This window comes from Pristis pectinata, chromosome 1 (assembly GCF_009764475.1).
Source record: "Pristis pectinata isolate sPriPec2 chromosome 1, sPriPec2.1.pri, whole genome shotgun sequence".
Lineage (NCBI taxonomy): Eukaryota > Metazoa > Chordata > Chondrichthyes > Rhinopristiformes > Pristidae > Pristis > Pristis pectinata.
The window spans coordinates 77,461,891-77,484,939 of NC_067405.1; the positions used below are offsets into that span (position 1 = coordinate 77,461,891).

At 42.9% G+C, this 23,049-nt stretch overlaps 1 protein-coding gene across 2 annotated transcripts in view; it reads right to left on the bottom strand.

Annotated features, from left to right (window-relative positions):
• Positions 1–935: 935 nt before the first annotated feature.
• The window catches only part of LOC127573564 (uncharacterized), a 108,906-nt gene continuing 86,792 nt past the window's right edge, over positions 936–23,049 (bottom strand). For both annotated transcript variants that reach the window (XM_052021925.1, XM_052021917.1), the window contains exons 5-6: positions 18,961–19,033; positions 936–1,330 (exon numbers count right to left, since the gene is read on the bottom strand). In XM_052021925.1, the coding sequence (XP_051877885.1) occupies positions 1,042–1,330; positions 18,961–19,033 (362 nt within the window). In that variant the 3' untranslated portion in view covers positions 936–1,041. The remainder of the gene's footprint in view (positions 1,331–18,960; positions 19,034–23,049) is intronic.

Here is a 23,049-nt window from a genome sequence, read left to right on the forward strand (position 1 = left end):
ACCAGTCACATCTTCACCTCTCCCTACCTCCCTACCCCCACCCTCCACCTTTCTGCTTTCCACAGGCACCACTCTCTCTGTGACTCACTTGTCCGCTCATCCCTCTCCACCCACCCACCCTTCCTCATCCCCCCTGGTACTTTCCCCTGCAACTAAAGGAGGTGCAATACTTGTTCCTACACCACCTCCCTCACCTCCGTCCAGTGATTCTTTCTGTTAATCTCGGCACAGTGAATGGGGGACACAATTTTTATCTCTCACCTTTCTCATGATAGTCATCAGCGAGCTAGGAAAGATTTACCTCTACATCTTCTGTTCTGTTCCTAATTCCATTGGGTTTGTGTGAATGAATGGTTAAACTGGAAAGAGTGCAGTCAAGATTTATGAGGATGTGGCCAGAACTAGAGGGCTTGAGTTACAGGGAGAGGTTGGCCAGGCGAGGTATTTATTCCTTGAAATGTAGGGGAATGAGTGGCGACCTGATAAAAATGTTTAAAATTATAAGGTGGACAGTAACAACTTTTTTCCCCAGGGTAGTGGAGTCCAAAACTACAAAGCATAGGTTCAGGGTGAGAGGGGAAAGATTTAAAAGGGACCTCAGGGGCAACTTTTTCCATGCAGAGGGTGGCAAGTATATGGAACGAGCTGCCAGAGGAAGTGGTTGAGGCAGGTACAACGGTATCATTTAAGAAGCACCTGGATAGATACATGGAGGGGCGGGGCTTGGAGAGATATGGGCCAAATGCAGGAAACTGGGACTAGTTGGGTGGACAACATGGTCGGCATGGACTGGTTGGGCCAAAGGTCCTTTATCCATGCTGTATTGCTCTATAACTATCACTCCACACTTACACAGAAAAGAATACCACAAGAAAGACCTTGCTTATGCTTTTAATGTACCAACTTTGAAATGTAATTATCAGTTTCCCAGGTGACCATGTTTGTGACAATTATGCTACAGTCATCTTTTAGTGTTGCAGGGTCTATTTCTCAGGAAACTGATAGTTCGGTGGTCAGGGGAATTCAGACTGAGTGTTGGCTTTACTCAACAATGAACTCAGCCAGTTCTGACAGTGCCGTTACTGGTGGTGGCTGCATCACACTGACAGGGTTTGAGGTTTGTGCAGGACAAGAAACAGTTTCTGGTGTATGGCTGTGTACTAGTAGCCCCTGTGGTTCAACAGTCTTGTCCTGGCCTCTGTCATTCTTCCAGTGAAGTATTTGTTGAACGTTACTCTGTTTCTTCTCCTGTGCTTTCAATGGGAGACATTTGGAGTCCTTGACTTGGCTTCCAGGTTGACACTTTGGAGCTTGGGAAACAAAGTGGCTTCTGCAATAAATACAACGGTAAACAATTGGATATATTCTATCAGAGCAAGATTAGCCACGTCCATATACACACACATAAAAAAAAGTAAATGTTAGAATTGTGAAACAGGGAAATTGCTGCAACTACACAGAAGATCCATCAGTATTTGAGAGAGGATTAGTTACGGCTGGTAAATCAATTTCTCTCAACAATTTATAATTTTCCATTTATCCAATGGGAAGGATGGTTTGACGCTGCGTTCAGAGGAGCACTCCTGATTTCCAAAACATACTTTAGTGATGGGACTTCTTACGAGGAAATTTTAACTTTCAGTTGCAGTGCTATGTGCGCAATATACATTCATTCTTCCCGTGTGTTATAGAGTCACAGAGTTATACAATATGGAAACAGGCCCTTCGGCCCAACTCGTCCTTGTCAACCAAGATGCAGCTCCAAGCTACTCCCATTTGCCAGAGTTTGGCTCATAACTTACAAAACCTCTCCAATCCATGTACCTGTCCAACTGTCTTTTAAAAGTTTTTATTGTACCTGCCTCAACCACTTCCTCTGGCAGCTCATGCCACATATTGACCACTCTCTGGGTGAAAAAGGTGCTCCTCAGGTTCTTATTAAAACTTTCCATTCTCACCCTAAACCTATGCCCTCTAGTTTTTGATTCCCCAACCCTGGGATAAAACTGAGTACATTCATCCTATGTCCTCATGATTTTATACACTTCTATAAGTCTCCTTATGCTCCAAGGAATAAAGTCCTAGCCTGTCCAACCTCTCCCTACAACTCAGTCCCTCAAGTCTTGGCAACATCCTGGTAAATCTTTTCTGCACTCTTTCTAGTTTAATAACATCTTTCCCATAGCAGGGTGACCAAAATTGAACACAATACTCCAAGTGCGGTGTGGCATTGTCATCCTGCTACACAGGGTAGAATCAGAACTGATCTGGCAGCTCAAAACTGGGCTTCCTCAAGGCTCTCTGGACTACCAGCAGCAGCAGAACCGTTCACCAACACAACCTGTAAGATTGTGTCCAACATAACCCTCACTCAACCATTACTATCAAGCCAGAAGACCCACTCTGGTTCAATAAAGAGTGCAGAGGACCATCCAGGCGCACCTAGAAATAAGATGCAACAATTATCATATGTAGCACCTAATAGACAGACCTAAGCAATCCCACAACCAATGGATCCAATCACAACACGGCAGTTGTATCGCATCTGGTCATGCATGGCGGTGGACAACTGAACAGCCAACAAGAGGAGGGTGCTCCAGGAACATATCCAATGTCAATGACTGAGAAGCCCAGTAAGAGGGCCAAAATCAAGGCTGGAGTGTTTGAAGCTATCTACAGCCAGAAATGTCAAGTAGGTGATCCATCTTGGCCTCTTCCTGAGATACCACCATCATAGAAAACAGCAAATTTGATTCACTTCACATGATATTGAGAAACAGGTGAGAACTTTGGATACAGAAAAGGCAGTGGGACCAGACAACATCCCAGTTGTACACTGAACAGCTGCACTCCAGAACTAACTGTGCCTCTTGCCATGCTGTTTCAGCACAGTTACAACAATGGCATCTTTAGGAAAGATGACGGGGTATATCACATATATAGAAAACAGGATAAATCTAATCCAGGTAATTACTGCCCAATGAGTCAACTCTCAATTATCAGCAAATTGACGGAGAGTGACATCAATAGTGCTGTTGTTGTACTCACTCACCAATGTCTGTAGCCATGTAGTCACAGTGACCCCAAGCTGGACCTTGTCACCAATGTCCAGTTTGGGGTCACTGTGACTACATGGCTACAGACATCACAGCCTTGGTCAAAAAATGGATCTATGAGTGAAGACTGGAGGTAAGGAGAGTAACAGTCCTTAGCAACAACACAGCATGTGACTATGTGAGGCATTAAAGTTTAGCTGAAATAGGAACAGAATTACGGAAATAGCAGATTAAGCAACTTTAATTGATAGAGAAACAATGGCTACCTTTCAGGTCAATGACTAGTAAAACTGAAGTTGAAGAAAATCAAGAAGAAATGTCTCCACTGGCCAGAGTTATACTTCCAACCTTCCTTCCATCAAGAGGTGAGAAGTGAGAATGCTTGTTGATGATTGCACAATATTCAATTCCACACAAGACTGAGTCAATATTCAGACATGGGTTGTTAAGTGACAAGCAACAACTGTGCCACACAAATGCCAGGCAATGACATTTGTGAACAAGAGACAGCCCAATTACCTCTCCTAGAAGTTCAATAGCAATATCACCATCAAGTCCCCTAGCATCAATATCTTGGGGGGAGGGTAGGGGGAGCAGTAATGGTGAGTGAAGTCACCACTGACCATAAGCTTAACTGGATCAGCAGAAAAAGTCAGGAGATGGGTATCCTGTGGTGAGGAAATCAACTCCTGACAAAGCTTTTCCTACAAAGTACAAGTCCCAGGTACAAAAAATACTTTCCACTTGCCTGAAAAAGCCCTACCTCAACAGCTCTCAAAGAAGATCAACAAAATCCAGGAAAAAGCAGTCCATTTGATTGGCACCCTATCCATCATTCTAAGCATTTTCTCTCTCCACCATCTGTTTAACATGACAGCAGCATTAACTATCTCCAAAATGCACTACAGCACCTCACCAAGGTTTCTTCAAAGCTCCTCCCAAACCTAGGGCTACTTCTACCTTGAAGCAGGTGCAGGGCAATGGAACCATATGGAATTCCCAACAAGTGACACACCATTCTGATTTGTAAATGCATTCCTGGCCCTTCATTGTTGTTGGGTCTAAATACTAGAATTGTCTACTCAGCAGGAATATGGAGGAAAATTCACAAGGATTGCAGCATTAGTGGAGGGTCTTCTCAAGGCTGAGCAGAGGTTCTGAAACTGGGTGGTCCTTCAGAAATCTGTCTCCATCTTATGCTTGCAAGACATGATATTAACCAATGGGCTCACATCAGATCCGTTCTTGGTGAAGACTGGCATCAAACAAGGTTGTGTCATTGTCCCAGCACTTTCCTCAATCTTTCTTACCCCCAACAAACTTCTTGCAGAAGTGGAACTAATCTTCAGAACCTATGGAAAGCTGTTCAACCTATGATAACTACAATCCTGAATCAAGTTTATCCAAATCTCAGTAGCTGATGACCTGCCTCAATGACCACTGTCCGGTAGCACTTACATCAACTGCAATGAAGTGCTTTGGGAGGTTGGTTATCAACTGTCTCAGAGATGACCTGGAGTTGCTTCAGTTTGCCTACCACCACAACAGGTCAACAGCAGATGCGATTCCATTAGTTCCTCACTCTGCTCTGGATCATTTGGACAAGATGAACACGTATATTAGGCTGCTGTTCATTGACTATAGCTTGGCATTCAACACAATCATCTCCTCCAGACATCACCAAACTTCAAGACTTGGGCCTCTGTACCTCCCTCTGCAACCGGATTTTTGACTCCCTCATTGGCAGACCTCAATCAGTGAGGATTGGTAACATCTCCTCCTTGCTGACCATCAACACAGATGCATCTCAAGGCTGTGTGCTCAGCTCCCTGTTCTACTCCCTATACACACATTACTGTGTACTAAGAACAGCTCCAATGCTGTATACAAATTCGCCGACAACACCACTGTCACTGAATGACTCATGGGCAGTGATGGGTCAGCATACAGGAGCGAGATAGGACCCTGATTGAGTGGTGCCTAAGAAGAAGGGAATGATCTAATTAAGGTTAACTCACCAGAAGCATTAACAGTGTTTCTCTCACCACAGATGTAGTCTGACCTGCTGAATATTTCCAGCATATTTTGTTCTTATTCTAGGTTTTCATACGCAAGGGATTTCACTCTTGTATGGGCAATAAATGCTGCCCATGCCAGCATCATCCACATCTCATTAATGAATAAAAATAGATCTTTCCTGATTTTCATTTCTATGAACTTCAATGCATGTGAAAATTGGGAGGGTTGTGTAATGGGCAGCTAAATCAATATTGCTCAAGATGACCTTCCCTGAACCAGCTGTGGGCGGATTATCCCCCTAAAGCCACTTCCCTTTGGATGACCTCCTCCAATTACAACCCTTCAGTCTCTCTCCCTGCGTACATCTCCCTGGCTGTGAATCCCTATCTGTTTATCTGCTTGTTAGTGAATGTATGCTCTCACCATTCTATTACAGACAGGACTTGCTGCTCAATATATTTGCAGTGGAACATAAACATCGATGACTTTTAAAACCTCTCGCTCTGTGAAATGTTCTAAGCTTTTTGTAACAGATAGTTCAAGAAACGAGAATGAACCCGGAGCTCCTTAGCTTTGATAACAGCTCTCAAACAATGAAAAGGTTTCCAATCACAACATTGCTCCAGTACTGGCCTCATACTGATTTAATTTGTAAGTGTAAATGGGGCTTTTATTGTAGTTGTTGCTGGGAAATGTGAAGCTAATTACACCATGAACAGCAGGGATGTAGGAATAACATGAAATGAAAAGTGCATACTTTAAATAATACACATTATTGCCTGTAATTTTTCACCCATGATTTATTTCCAATGGATTATTAATGATTAAGCAAGATAGTGTGCAGGTGTGCTTTATCTACTTCCAGCCCACTTTATTCTCCTTCTCGTTGTTTCTTCTATTCACCAGTGCTTTTTCCTTCACTCCATCTTTCCTATTCTGTTTGTCCCTTTTTTTCCTGTCTCTCCATCACCTGCTCAGTTTAATCCAATCATCATGTCGCTGCTCACTTCTTCCATGTGCTCGTTGTTGCATCCCTTTTCCAAGCGCATCTTTTTTCTCCCTGTATCATATGCCCTGCTCTCTCTGTGGTAAGTTCTTACTTTCTCTCTTAACCATCAACGTAAATTCCTCTCTAATTTGTCTGTGGTACTTGCTGCATTCTCCTTGTTTTATAACTAATACTCCCTTGACTCACACTTGCTCTCTGTTTCAAATCTTTTTCTATGTTCCCTGATGATTCCCTTTCCTTCCTTGTTCCCTCCCCTTCAGGCTCTCCTGAATAAATCCGTTGTAATATATAATCCATTACCCATAAACCTGTGATAATGAAAAATATAACTCACTCGCAGTTTATGCTGTGCTAGTGGAAGATCTGATCCACTTGCCTCTGCTGGTGAAATATATAAACTACTTGAGTGTTACTTTGTTTTGGTGAAATATATAGCCAATGTACATTTTACCCTGTCCTAGAGGAATATATAACCAAGTAATCTGCTGCTCTGTGATAGTAGAATATATAACATGGTCATGTTGAAGAATGACGGGCAGATCGAGCCAGGTTGTCTGCCTCCACCTCTTGTGTCTCCTAACTCCACCCCTCTCCCTCTCCTACCTGGATCAAACTGTCCATCATCCTTCAATACCCCCTCCCCTCTCAGTCCACCAATCAACTCTGGCCTCTGCCTCACCACTCCCCTCTCTTCTTTATACTGACCACCTCCATCTCCCCTCTCCATCTTAGTCCTGATGCAGGGGTTCAACATAAAACATCAACAATTCCTCCCCCCACCCACCCACCTAAAGATGCTGCTCGACCTACTGAGTTCCTCCAACAGAGTGTTTGTTGATCTCACTTTGTTGCACATACCTCCAAACAGTCAGCAGGAGATGCAGGAGCACATATGTAGTCAAAGAGAGATGTAAGAATATTATTCTTAGAAGTAGGGAATTTCAACTTTCCCAATATTAACTTGAGTGAGAAAGGCTCAGCGGGGGTGGAAATTTTAAAGTGTCTCCGGGAAAGTTATTGAGTCAGTAGTAAAGAGGTAGTACTGGACTTAACCTCAGGGGACGTAACTGGGCAAGTTGTTGAAGGGTGATAGAGAGATACAGCACAGGAACAGGCTCTTCTGCCCACTGAGCCTGTGCCGATCATCAACCACCCAACCACTAAAATCGGCAGTTTAGTGGACAATGAAGCAGGTTGTCAAAAATTACAGGGGGATCTTGATCAGCTGAGTAAGTGGGCTGAGGAATGGCAAATGGGTTTTAATTTGGATGAGTGTGAAGTGTTTTGGAAAGTTAAATCCAGATAAGACTTTCAAAGTGAACAGAGGGACCTTCGAGTACAAGTACATGGTTAGGGTGGAACCACAGGTAGACAGGGTGGTGAAAAAGGCTTTTGGCTCGCAGGCCTTTACAAATCAGGGCATTGAGTATAAAAGGTGGGAGGTCATGGTGCGGTTGTACAGGACACTGGTGAGGCCACACTTGGAGTATTGTGTTCAGTTTTGGTCATCCCGCTGTAGGAAAGATATTATTAAATGGGAAAGAGTACAGAAAAGACTTACAAGAATGTTTCAGGACCTAAGGGACTGAGTTATAGGGAGAGGTTGAACAGGCTAGAACTTTATTCTTTGGAGCTTAGGAGAATGAGGTGATCTTATAGATGTGTGTACAATCATGAGGGGCAGAGTATAGGATAGATGCAGTCAATCTTTTTTCCGAGGTTGGGGAATCAATAACTAGAGGGGAGAGATTAAAGGTGAGAGGGGAAAGATTTAATAGGAACTTGAGGGGCAACTTTTTTACTCAAAGGGTGGTATCTATGTGGAATGAGCCGCCAGAGGAAGTGGTTGAAGCAGGTACATAACAACTTTTAAAAGACAGTTGGACAGGTACATGGATTGGAAAGGTTTGGAAGGTTATGGGCCAAATGCTGGCAAATGGGACTAGCTTGATGGAGCATCTTGGTTGGCATGGACCAGTAGGGCTGAAGGGCCTGCTTCTGTGCTGTGTAACTCTATGACTCTATTTACACCAATCCTACATTAATCCTATTTTTGTTCATCCTCCCCACATTCTTATCAACTCCCCCTACATTCTAGGGGTAATTCACAGCAGCCAATTAACCTACACGTCTTTGGGATGTGTGAGGAAAACAGAGCACCCAGAGAAACCCCACATGGGCACAGGGAGAATGTGAAAACTCCACACAGACAGCACCTGAGGTCGGGATTGAATCCGGGTCTCTGGTGCTGTGAGGCAGAGGATCTACTAGCTGTATTACTGTGCCACTAGTGTCAGTGGGAGAGCATTTTGGAGATAGTGACAATCAATCTGTAAGTTCAAGGTAGTTATGGACGTGGATAAGGATAGGCTGGAAATTAAGTCCTGAACAGGGGAAGGACGATTTCAATTACTTGCAGATAAATCTACATTTGACAAGGGCCAAGCATTTAAAAACTGAACACTGAGAGTCCAGGCCAACAAATTCCTGTGAAGGTGAAAGGTAAGGGCAGCAAATCCAAGGAACCTTGGATATCAAGGAATATCAAGGGTTGGATAATGAAAATAAAGGAAGCATATGGCAGGTTTGGTGTACCGAATTTTTATTGATGCACCATAGAAAGCCTCCTATCTGGATGCATCACAGCTTGGTTACGGCAACTGCTCTGCCCAGGACCGCAAGAAACTGCAGAGAGTTGTGGATACAGCCCAGCGCATCACAGAAACCGGACTCCATGGACTCTGTCTATATCTCTCACTGCCTTGGTAAAGCAGCAAACATAATCAAAGACCCCACCCACCTGGGTCATTCTCTCTTCTGTCCTCTCCCCTCCACTCCTCTCCTCTCCCATCAGGCAGAAGATACAGGAGCCTGAGGGCACATACCACCAGGCTCAAGGACAGCTACTATCCCACTGTGATAAGACTATTGAACAGCCTTATACATTGAGATGGACTCTTGACCTCACAATCTACCTTGTTATAACCTTGCACCTTATTGTCTACCTGCAATGCACTTTCTCTGTAGTTGTGACACTTTACTCTGTACTCAGTTATTGTTTTTACCTGTACTACCTCAATGCACTCTGTACTACTGTGTAATGAATTGACCTGTACGATTGGTATGCAAGACAAGTTTTTCACCGTACCTTGGTACAAGTGACAATAATAAACCAATACCAGTACCAATACTGAATAGAAGAGAGGCCCTTCAGGAGTATGGAAAGTGTAGGCAGTCCTTAAAACAGAAATTAGGAGGGCAAAGTGGGGGCACAAAATATCACTGATGAATATGATTATAGAAAATCCCAAAGAATTAAATTAGTATATTAAGAACAAGAAGGTAACCAGGGAGGGAGTAGGGCCCATTAGGGACCAAAGAGGTAATCTGTGCAAGGAACCAAAGAATGTAAGAGGTCTTAAATCGATACTTTTCATTTGAATTCACCAAGGACAAGAACATTGTTGTTGAAGAATTCAGAAAAGGAAATGGTGAAATTCTGAATATGTTAAAAAAATAGGTATTAGATATCTCAGCGAGCTTAAAGGTGGATAAGTGCCCAGGACCTGATGAGATGTATCTCAGGCTTCTATGAAAGACATGAGAGGAGATTCCGGGGGTCCAGACAGAGATTTTTAATTCTTTCCTGGCCACAGGTGAGGAGCCAGGTGACCAGGGGACTGTAAATGTGGTCCCTTTATTCAAGAAGGGTAGCAGGGAAAAGCCAGGTAATTACAGGCCAGTGAGTCTAACGTCTAGTAGGGGAATTATTGAAAAAAGTTCTGTGGGACAGGGTTGATCTATGCTTGGCAAGGCAAGGACTAATCAAAGATAGTCCAGAAGGCTCAGTTAGGGGGAGATCCTGTCTGAACAATCTGATGGAATTTTTCAAAGAGATACGGCACAGTAACGTAGCAGCACGGTAGTGTAGCGGTTAGCGCGACGTTATTACAGTGCCAGCAATCGGGGTTCGATTCCCGTCGCTGTCTGTAAGGAGTTTGTACGTTCTCCCGTGTCTGCGTGGGTTTCCTCCAGGTGCTCCGGTTTCGTCCCACATTCTAAAGACGTACGGGTAGGTTAATAGGGGTCTAAAATGGGTGGCACAGACTTGTTGGGCCGGAAAGGCATGTTACTACGCTGTAAATAAAAACAAATAACAAAGTGTATTGATGATGGCAGAGCAGTTGATGTAGTCTACATGGACTTCAGTGAGCCCTTTGACAAGATCCCATGTAGGCCAAAAGGTTACAGCCCATGGGATCCAAGGCAAGTTGGCAAATTGGATCCAAATTTGGCTTGGTAACAGGAGCAGACAGTGATGATAAAGAGTTATTTTGTGATTAAAAGCCTGTGACCAGCGGTGTACCACAGGACCAGTGTTGGAACCCTTAGTGGAGCAACATGCAATCTGCTGGAGGAACACAGCGGGTCAAGCAGCATCTGTGGGAGGAAAGAAATTGTTGACGCTTTAGATCGAAACCCTGCATCAGGACTGAGAGTGGAGAGGGGAGATGGCCAGCATCGAGAGAAGGGGAGTAGTAAGAAAGAATGTTAAAGGATTAGTAGACAGAGGAGGGGTGTAAGGTGACAGGCAGATGGTGCCAGGTAGGGGAGGCGAGTGCCAGGTAGGGGGGTGGAGTTGGAAGACTGTGGCAAAATGATAGATGGAGGCAGATAGAGAGAGAGGAAAAAGAGAAAAAACAACAGGTGGAGCAAGGTGGGGGGAGGGGAGTGTGAAGCTGCTGGAGGGAGATAAGCAGGAATACCAACTACCACCACAGTTGGATTCAGGTAAGTAAAGGTGGTGAGAATGGGAGCTATTAGAGGAGAAAGGAGAGGTGAATGACTGTTGGAATCAGATGGAGGGTGGGGGGGAATCCCTGTGTGTGAAGTGGGTAGGTGGAGCCAGGAGGGGGAAGGGTACAAGTATGGGTGAAGGGGGGCTGGGGGAAGGATGGGAAGAGGGACAAAAATGGGAGGACCAGAGGATCAGAAGGAGAGGGAGACGGGGGGAAAGGGGGGAAGAGGGAAAATAAAGAAAAGGTCTTTTTGACCCAAAATGTCGACAATTTCTTTCCTCTCACTGCTCAACCCGCTGTGTTTCTCCAGCAGATTGTTTGTTGCTCCAAATTCCAGCATCTGCAGTCTCTTGTGTCTCCACTAGAACCCTTACTGTATGTTATATACATTAACGATTTGTAGGTGAATGCAGAAAATGTGATTAATAAGTAGGTTTGCAGATGACATGAAGATTGCTGGTGCTATTTATATTGAGAATAGTTGTTTATATTGAGGATAGTTGTATACTATAGGATGGTATTGATCAATTGGTAAGATGGGCAGAGCAATGGCAGATGGAATTTAATCTTGATAGAACATAGAACATAGGACAGTACACCACAGGAAAAGGCCCTTCAGCCCACAATGTCTGTGCCAACCAAGATACCAATCAAAACTAATCCCATCTACCTGCACATGGTCTATATCCCTCCAATCCCTGCCTGTTCACGTGCTTGTTTAAATGCATCTTAAACATTGCTGTTGTGTCTGCTTCTGCCACTTCCCCTGGCAGTGCATTCCAGGCACCTACCACTCTCTGTGTAAAAACCTTGCCTTGGAAATCTCCTTTAAGTTTCCCCCTCTCAAGTTACAATTATGCCCTCTAGGATTTAACATTTCCACCCTGGGAAAAACACTCTGATTATCCACCCTTTACCTCTCATAAATTTATATACTTCTATCAGGTCTCCCCTCAGCCTCCGACACTCCAGAGAAATCAATCCAAGTTTGTCCAATTTCTCCTTATAGCTAATACTCTGTAATCCAGTCAACATCCCAGTTAACATCTTCTGCACCCGCTCCAAAGCCTCCACATCCTTCTGGTAAAGGGGTGACCAGAACTGCACATAATACTCTAAATGTGGTCTAACCAAGGTTTTATACAGCTGCAGATTGACTTCCCAACTTTTATACTCAACACCCTGACTGATGAAGGCAAACATGCTGTACATCTTCTTTACAACTCTATCTACTTGTGTTGCCACTTTCAGGGAGCTATGGACATGCACCCCAAGATTCCTCTGTACTTCAATGCTCCTAAGGGTCCGGCCATTTACTGTGTCCTTTCCCCTCCCAAAGTGCAACACCTCACAATTATCAAGATTAAATTCTATCTGCCATTTCACTGCCCATATTTCCAACTGGTTCCTATCTTGCGCAAATTCTTTGACAACCTTTCTTACCACCCACAATTCTGCCAATTTTTGCATCATCTACAAACTTACTAATCAGCCAACCTACATTTTCATCCAAATCATTTATATATAGTATATATGTATATATATCACAAATAACAGAGGTCTCAGCATTGATCCTTGAGGAACACCACTGGTCACAGACCTCCAGTCAGAGTAACACCTCTCCACCACTACCCTCTATGACCAAGCCAATTTAAAATCCAATCCCACCAGGGCACCATAGATCCCATGTGCCTTAATCTTCTGGATCAGCCTACCATGAGGGACCTTATCGAAAGCTTTACTAACATCCACGCATCCACTGCCCCACCCTCATCAATCGTCTTCATCCCCTCCTCAAAAAACTCATCAGGTTTGTAAGGCATGACCTCTCCTGCACAAAGCCATGCTGATTACCCCTTATAAGTCCATGCTTTTCCAGATACGAGTAAATCCTATCCCTAAGAATCTTCTCCAATAATTTCCCTACCACTGATATAAGGCTCACCGGCCCATAGTTTCCTGGTTTGTCCCTGTTGCCCTCTTTAAACAGAGGAACAACACTGACTATTCTCCAGTCCTTTGGGACCTCGCCTATGGCATAGACAGTTCACTAATGGATTCCCACTGCAGATGCTCTATCGTGGCTACAGAATCAGAATCAGAATCACTGACATATGATGTGAAATTTGTTGTTTTGTGGCAGCAGCACAGTGCAAAGACATAAAAATCTATAAATTACAAAAGTAAATAAATAGTGCAAAAAAAAAGAATAATGAGGTAGTTTTCATGGGTTCATGGACCGTTCAGAAATCTGATGGCAGAGGGGAAGAAGCTGTTCCTGAATCGTTGAGTTTGGGTCTTCAGGCTCCTGTACCATGACTGTATCGTGTACAGCATGAGAACTCTGATGTTGGAAGTGAAAAAGTGGTCATTACAGTAAATGCGATCAATGAGGACTTCCTACTGACAATGTCTGAAATCACAGATAATACCCAGGAAGAGCCAGTGTTGAACATTGAGGGAATGGGGGGAACATGACCAGGGAACAGATGAGGAACTGAACCTGTTCGACAGTCATCACAATGAGTTGTCACATGAGGAGGGCTGCATCAAGTAGGGTCATTAGGTAGTAAAACGCTTCACTTTAGGAGAAAAAAAAATTCTTTGGCCCATCTCATAATGAACACATAGGAATAGTGTTGCAATGTAAGCAAAGAAACATGGAAAATAGGAGCCAGAGAAGGCCATTTGGCTCTCTGAGCCTGCTCGTCATGGTAATCCTCTATCCCAATACCATATCCCTGTGCTGTTGCCACACCCCTTGAGGCCTTTTGTGTTCAGAAATCTATCTTCTTCTTAAATATTTTCAGTGATGACCCCCACCAACTGCTGTGGTAGAGAAATCCTCATGTTCATCATCCTCTGAGTGAGGAAACTTTTCTTCATCTCAGTCCTAAATCTCTTTTCCTTTATCCTCTGAGTGGACTCCTGTTTGTAGACAACTCAGCCTGGCGTAACATCCTGTCTGCATTCAGCTGTCTAAAGTCATAGAGTAATACAGCATGGAATTATTCACAATCTGTCACTGTTTAAATGACACTCTATCTTTCTGTTTATTCTGGCAAAGTGGATAACACCTTGCACTATAATCACTTTGCATTAAAATAGATTAAAGTGGACTTTTTTGTTCTAAATATATTCTTTTTTGTAAAAATTGTGTATAATTTATGTTTTTCTTGTGAATGCTGCTTAAGTGATGCTATGTGCCTGTGGTGCTGCTGCGTCAGTTTTTCATTGCATCTGTGCATACATGTACTTGTGCATATGACAATAAACTGAACTATAATACCACATTTATCCATGTTATATTGTATCTGCCACGTATTGGCCCACTTGCTCAATCTGTCTAAATCATCTTGAAGTCTCAAAAAAACAATAGGAAGAAGCTTTATTCCCTGGCCTTTTGTGGACAGTAACCTGGAATCATTGGTAAAAAAGTGCAGTATTTGCCAAAGTTGTAGAAACAAGACCCCAGAGACTTCTTTGCTGGCATGGTCACTGCCTACGGGACCTAGCCACAAAGAACACGTAGACCTTTGTACTGGTACTGATCAATAATCATTCGGGTGGATTGAAGTGGAACACACAGGTTCATGTACCACTACTGAATGTACCACAGATGAGTCGAGGTCTCTATGTGAATGCCCTGGTTTATTTGTTTCTGACAATGGCCCCAAGTTCATATTTACTCTGTTCCCAAACTTTATGAAACAGAACAGTATCAAACATACTTTTGTTCCTTCATACCATCTAGCTTCTAGCCGGAATATTCAGGAAAACTCCTGAGAACCAGGTGTTCTAGCGACATTCAGAACTCAACACAAAACATCCTTTGACCAATATCTTGCTGAAGTACTGAACAACTCCATAAACTGCCACAGGCACACACCTGCAGACCTCCTGATGAAGAAGAGACTGTCTTCTTCAACCAGACTTACCTCCGATAGTTGAATAGAAGCAGTTGAGTCGAAAACGTCACAACAACACTGATCAGAAAGAACACAGTTTCAAGCAAATCTTATGTGTTTATGTTCTTAGGCCACCCAAAAAATGGAGCTCACACAATGGGAGGGAGGACTGGAGGGGGCTCTGTGGAACCAAGGGATGTATATGGTTGGAAATGGGGACAGAATCTAAGGATCATCTCTGCCAGAGATGGACCGAGTCTAGATGGTGTTCCACTCAATCATGAAGTTGTATCTGAGTTGGAGACGTCAGGAAGTGAAAACCAAATCTCAGCAAGTCTGACATAAAAAAAAACCTTTTTGCAGTTCAAATCAAGGAGCAAACAGTGCGAGAGGATTCAACACCCACAACCTGCAATGAGGAAGCCTCCAAGGATCAGTAGCTGGACTGGATTATTATTTGTTGTTCATTAAATATAAATATACATTAATAAGTTACGTGCTCCTCATTGATACATTAGAGAAAAATGGGGAACAGTGTCTTTCAGCATGAACATACTGTTCTCTCTGTATCAATGGACATTTATAATGTGATCCTATTGGAGAGCAGAGTCAAACCATGCACCTGCTTTTCAGGCCTAGTCAACAAAATCTCTCCCCATAAAACAGGTAACATTTTCACAAACAGTCCAGAACTCTCAGCCTGTCAGCTCGAAGTCTCAACAAGTGCATAGTTTAAGTGTGTTGTCATGGAATTAAATTATCTCTTTGGAAATATCCTGCCTTAATGCCTTTACATAGACATTATGTAAACTGGGTATTGGGACAAGATTTCCTTCCTTTTGTGAAGGCCAGCTTTATAATGTATCTCCAGAGGAAGTCTTCATTCAGGCTGATGGGAGTCATTTTAACTTGTTGCCACAGTGGATCAACATCCCTTTTGTTTCCATTGAGGCAAAATTCCCTACCTCTGCCAAGAGAGTTTCCAGGATTGCCGATTGTTTGCAAGGGGTAAAATGAATAACTCCTGTGCAATTGTGGAAGACCCTGGAAGTGCAGACTAAATACGTATTACTGAGAGAACTTTCCCTGCTGTCTGACTCATAGAGTGCTTGTGCCACATTGCCAAATGAAAGAGAAAAACTGCAGGTTCAACAACACTTCTAGAATCAGTGCTGTGAAACACAAGAGAGGAGAGCAATGAGCAAATCAAACCAAACAAGCATTAGTATAGTCAACACAACATAGGTAGAGCTCTTTACTACATAAAATGATGCAAAACCATGCTGCTTAGATATATAATGAGCATCTCAGTCAGAGAGGAAAGTCTTTTGAAAGTTATCAAAACACAATGACTGTTTGGCTAGAGCTCATTGAAGCCTTTGGCACAATTGCACTAAAATATCTTTATTTAACTGCAAACTATAATTGATTAACATTTTTGAAGTATATTGAACTATTTAGCTCAGTGAATAAAATCTTCACAATGAAGAAAGATTAGATTTATGATTTTTTAGATACTCTAGAAGAACTATTTTCAAATTAATTCAATTTACATTTTCACAACAGGTTCAATTTGCATAATATGCTGACTCTATCAACAACAAATTTCATGCCATATGTCAGTAATAATAAATCTGATTCTGATTCCAAAGAGCATACATTTTAAACCTTGAGTTATCCTTCTAAACTATTCTTGAAATTTGGCAGAAAACTCAGTGTGGCAGCATCACTGCTTCATACAACAAGAATTTATATTTTTATATTGGTTAAAGTAGCAAAACATCTCAAGGTGTTTCATCGGGTATATCAAACAAAATTAGGCAGGGAGGTGTGAGGGAAGATGACAAATGCTTAGCTAAGGAGCTTGGGTTTAAATAAAAAATGAAAATGCTGGAAATACTCTGCAGGCTATGAGGCATCTGACTTAATATTTCAGTTTGGTAGTTTCAACGTCTTAAGTTAGAACAAAGAGACCCTGTAAATATATGAATTATAAATAAAATAAAGAGATTCACCCATTTTTCAAGTGGATAATGTCAAGCTTGTCATTTTACCAAATTAGTTTGCAATATTCATAACATATTGATGCTATATTGGGAAAGCTGAGCAGTTAAATGCTGAATACCATTCAAAGAGGAGAGTTGGCCAATGAGTTACCATATTGCATTCAAGCAGAGAGCATGTGCCAGTGAGTTATTGTAGTGCATTGTAACAGAGGGAGCTTGCCAACTACTGCATTACTGAAAGGAACTTCGACAAGGAGATTCTCCAGTGAGTTTCTGTAAGGCACTCAGAAAAGGAATTGACCAGTGAACTGCTGCATGTGAAAAAGGTATAGTAAACCAGAGAGCACACCAAAATACATAGAACCATAGAACAGTACAGCACAATACAGGCCCTTCGGCCCACAATGTTGTGCCGACCTTTAAACCACACCTAAGACTATCTAACCCCTTCCTCCCACATATCCCCCTATTTTAAATTCCTCCATATGCTTATCTAACAATCTCTTGAACTCGACCAACATATCTGCCTCCACCACCACCCCAGGCAGCGCATTCCATGCCCCAACCACTCTCTGGGTAAAAAAGCCTCCTTCTGATATCTCCCTTGAACTTCCCACCCATTACTTTAAAGCCATGCCCTCTTGTATTGAGCATTGGTGCCCTGGGAAAGAGGTGCTGGCTGTCTATCTATTCCTCTTAATATTTTGTATACCTCTATCATTTCTCCCCTCATCCTCCTTCTCTCCAAAGAGTAAAGCCCTAGCTCCCTTAGTCTCTCCTCATAATCCATACTCTCCAAACCAGGCAGCATCCTGGTAAATCTCCTCTGCACCCTTTCCAATGCTTCCACATCCTTCCTATAATGAGGCGAACAGAACTGGACACAGTACTCCAAGTGTGATCTAACCAGAGTTTTGTAGAGCTGCATCATTACCTCGCGGCTCTTAAACTCGATCCCACGACTTATGAATGCTAACATCCCATAAGCTTTCTGAACTACCCTATCCACCAGTGAGGCAACTTTCAGTGATCTGTGGATATGAAGCCCCAGATCCCTCTGTTCTTCCACACTACCCAGAATCTTGCCATTAACCTTGTACTCCGCCCTGGAGTTTCTCCTTCCGAAGTGTACCACCTCACACTTCTCCGGATTGAACTCCATCTGCCACTTGTCAGCCCAGCTCTGCATCCTATCAATATCCTTCTGTAAGCTTCGACAGCCCTCCATACTATCCACAACACCACAGACCTTTGTGTCATGTGCAAAATACAGATGAGGGAGAGTTCACCAACGAGTTACCGTAAGGCAAGCAAACATAGATATTTGGCCAATAATTTGCAGTACTGCACTCAACAAAAAAACTTGGCCAATGAGTTAAAGTATAACACTGAAACAGAAGCAATCATAATCAGGCACTCAATCAGTGAAAATTATTCCTACTTATAGAGGGGATGAGGGATAGTGGGTGTTCAAACATACTTAGATCATGGACAGAAACTTCAAATTGGAGCTGCTGTCTTCCAAATTAACACAATACATGTCAATCTTATTTAACAAGCTCAAGAAACCAACAGAACTTCCCATTAAAAAATTAAAGTATCCCAAAATGCTCTATAGGGAAAAAAAGTTGACTTTGTCATGTAAGAAGATGTTAGGGCAGACAGTTAAAAGCTTGGTTGGAGGAAGAGAGAGAGAGGAGTAAAGAGCCAGAGAGGTTTAGAGGGGGAGTTTCAGACATTTTGGCCTAGGCAGCTGAATGCTTGACTGCTAATAGCAGAGAAATTAAAACTGGAAGGCATCATAACTGGAGGAGTGCAGACAGTGTGACACAGTAGTCCTGAAGGAGATTAGAGAGGCAGGAAAGGCTGAGGCAATAGAAGGATTTGAACATACCGGTTTGACAGGATAGCATGAGTCACTGGTGGCCAAGAATGCTATGCCTGGTCAGAATTTCAGTGAATGCTGTTGGAACTCCATACCTATAGTTGGCATGTGAGGATTAAAGCTTGATTGTGATGTCCCCTGGGGTCAAATAGCTGCTAAACTGAATTGGAAAGTTTATTCAATAATAATGGCAACTTTGTACAAGAGATATTTTGCTAATGGACTCCAAATCTGCATGAGGGGTTAAAAACTGGTGTAGGTAGAAGTATGAATCTTACCTCTTTACTGGGCTCAGTGGCAGCTCAGATTCCTTAGGCCCCACTCCAGCTGTTGTCTTCATCAATAGGCTATCTGCAAAGATAAAGGGAAACAAAGAGGGTCATTTGCATTTCATATAGTCTGTGAGAGCTACTCACTGATGGACTATCCCATTAAAATAACTAGAGTTAGAGGTAATTCAGAGAGACGCCCATCTCTTTGTGCAACCACTGGTCCCATTTGATTTACTAGAATCTGACAAACTAAATAACATGTTCATTAGGCAGCTTGACCCTTGCAGGAGGAGGGTTCAACTGATAGATCTAAGGAAGTAGGGCCGCAGTTCTTAAAGGACTGCTGTTCTACGTTAAAAGATATGTCCTTTTGGTGTTAGGGAGAGAGGGAAAATAGGAGTGCAGAGGCCAATAAATTCTTCAGCTTTATAAAACATACATAAAAGATTAACACTACATGACAGGATAGCAAGGAAGAAGTACCGTGTAAATCCTATTTGAATGGGCAAAACTGATTCTCTTGGTAAATGAAGATGTTACATAGACACAAGAGACTGCAGATGCTGGAATCTGAAGCAACACACAAGGTGCTGGAGCATCTATGAAGGGAAATGGCCAGTCGAAGTTTCGGGTGGACTGAAAGATAGAGTGGCGGTATGTAGTATAAAGAGGTGGAGGGAAGGAGTGGGATAGGATCTCAGCAGATCACGAAAACCAGTCTCCCCTCCTTGTACTTCTCATTGCCTCAGTAAAGTAGCCAAAATAATCAAAGGCCCCTCCCACTCCGGACATTCTCTCTTCTCCCCTCTTTCATTGGGTAAAGATATAAAAGCCTGAAAGTACATACCAACAGGCTCAAGGACTGCTGCTATCTTGCTTTTATAAGACAATTGAAGAGTCCTCTTGTCCAATAAGATGGACTCTTGACCTCACAATCTACCTTGTCAGGGGCTTGCACCTTATTGTCTGCCTGCACTGCACTTTCTCTGTAACTGTAACACTTTATTCTACATTCTGTTACTGCTTTTCCCTTGTACTACCTCAACGCACTGTATCAATAGCATGCAAAACAAAGTTTTTCACTCTACCTCAGTACATATGACCAATAAATAAATAAACCAATTTACCAAGAGCTGGTAAGATATAGGTGGATCCAGGTGAAGGGGGTGATAGGCACCTAGGGAAGGGGGGAGAGTGGGAATGGTGTCAGAAACTGGAAGTTGATAGGTGGAAGTGAGAAAGGGCTGAAGATGATGGAATCTCATAGGAGAGGAAGGCGGAGCATGAAATAAAGGCAGGGAGGTGGGGAGGGCAGATGGGAACAGTAGGGGAGGGGAACCAGTGGGAGGAGCGTCATGTCATGTAGCACTAAGATAGCAGCTATTATTCTAGTATAGTAGGGTATGGTCAGTGAGGTAACTATTTTATTGGACTGGAAATCCAGTAGCCTGAACTATTTATTCCAGAGGGTGAGAATTCAAATCTTACTTCCCTCCACATCTCTGCCCCCTCACCCAATGCAGTTTGACCATTTAAGTAACTTTTAAAACAAAATATCTGGAAATAAAACTGCTGGCATCAGTAAGATGACCATGGTGCTGTGCAATAGTCTGAAAACCCAGCTAGATTTTTTCCTGTCCTTTGGGGAAAGAAGCCTGCTGTCCTTCTCTGGCTTAGACTGTGTAATTCCCAGTCTCAGGGTAATGTGGTTTACATTTAACTGCCTCCAAAAATGCTCTAGTGACATAGCTGAGTGACATAGCTGTGACAGACCACTGTGGTTCAAGGTGAAGGCCCATCACCGCCTTCTCGGGGTGACTAGGGATTTAGCAAAGTAACGCCAACTGACAAGATGGATAGCACATGATGGAAAGTCTTTCAACTGTTCCATATTTACTGCTTGTCCATGGGAAGCCTTCATACTACGTTACTGCTCATTGCACCTCATGCATACCAATATGGTACATTGTCAAAATACAACACATCACTGTAAATCTCACCATACTCACCTCTTCCAAGGGTTTTGGCTTAAATACATGCTGCAATCACTGACCCCTAGATGTATGGAAAATGCACTGGTGAAATAAAGAAACAAACACAAAAGATGCTGGAAAAATTCAGCAGGTCATAAATGAGTTATGACAAAGGCTCACAGATCTGAAACATTTCACTTCCTTCAGATGCTGCCTGATCTGCTGAAGTTTCCCAGCATTTTCTGTTTATGTTACAGATTTGCAGCATCTGTGTTTTTTTTAAATTTTCCTTTACCTGTGAAATAAGGACTTACATTTGTCACTGCATGGCGCATAGGATATCAAAATGTGTTACAGCCAATGAATCTGTTTTGCAATGAAGGAAGTGTCACAGCTAATTTGCACATAAGTCCCACAAAAAGCAATTAAGAAATGATCTGGAAGAGCATTGTGTTGGGGAAAATCATTGGCCACATTAATTCAAATAAAAACATGGAATCTGTTACACTCACCTCAGATTGTAGCTGGGGTCTTGCCTTATCACCTGATCCAAAAGATAGTGTTATTAAAGATTCACCACTCTCTTAAAACAAAACTCAGATCAGATCAGATCAAATCAGATCAGTTTATTGTCATATACACCAGGGTGCAATGAAATTCCTTGCTCACATGAAGGTCACAGAGTAAACAGTGTACATGCAATAATAAATGCAATTAAAACAGTGAAGTGTGCAAAACAAAATGGTGCAAAGATTGCAGAGCAAACCGAAGCAGTACAAAAAGAAATGCTGAAGCGACAATAACAGACTAACTTGAAAAAGGTACATACAATCAGGAGTCTCAGAATGTGGCAGCACCACCAGGAAGGGGATGTGAAAAAGGTGACTGGTTCAGAGGTCTGATAACAGTGGGGAAGAAGCTGTTCTTGAGTCTGGTCATCTGGGCTTTCAAGCTCCTGTATCTTCTGCCAGAAGGTAGAAGAGAGAAAAGGGAACGGCCAGAGTGACAGGCAGCCTTGACAATATTGTTAGCCTTCCTGAAGAAACACATAGTGCAGATGGACTGGATGGAAGGAAGTAACGAGCCTGTGATGGACTGGGCAGTGTTTACCGCTCTCTGCAGGAGCAGTTGCCACACCAGGCTGAGATGCAACCTGTCAGACTACTTTCTACAGATGCCTAAGAAAGTGCATCCATTGATATGCTTTCTTGATCATCACATCATTATGGAGGGATTCAGTAGGTTGCTGTTGATATGGATGCCTAGGAACTTGAAGCTGTCAACCATTGATGAGGACAGGGTTGTTTTCAACATTCGCAACCCCCCCCCCACCCCACCACTTCCTTAGGTCAACAACCAACTCTTTCATCTTGATGACATTAAGGACCAGGTTATTGTTCTGACACCATGACACATAATGTTCACAATCCCTTTCCTGTACTCCATCTCAGCAGTGCTGTTGATCCAGCCTATACCAGTGGTGTCATCGGTGAACTTAAAGATCAAGTTGGCACTGTATCTGGCCACACAGTCATGGGTATACAGGGAGTAGAGCAGGGGACTAAGCACAGAACCCTGGGGAGCACCAGTGTTGAGGTCAGGGCAGATGAAATGTTATGACCAATTCTAACTGACTGAGGTCTGCTGGTCAGAAAGTCTAGAAGCCAGTTGCAGATGTGGGCCCCAAGTCCAAGGTCCAAGAGTTTAGCGATGAGCTTGTTAGGTATTACGGTGTTGAAAGCTGAGCTGTAATCAATCAATCACATCCTGACGTAGGTATTCTTATTGTCGAGGTGATCCAGAGCTGAATGTAATGCAAGGGAGATGGCATCTTCTGTAGACCTATTTTTCTTGTATGTAAATTGCAGGAGGCCTAGATTGTCTGGGAGGCTGGTGCCAATGTGGTCCGTTACCAATCTTTTAAAGCACCTCATTATGGCCAATGTAAGAGCTATTGCTCAGTAGTCATTGAGACAGGACACTTCACTGGAATGATGGAGGTTTCCTTGAAGCAGATGGGGACAGTAGATTGTTGAAGTGAGAGGTTGAAGATGTCAGAAAAGACAGTGACCAGTTGATTGGCGAATGATCTCAGAACCTGTCCAGGGACTCCATTCTGGTC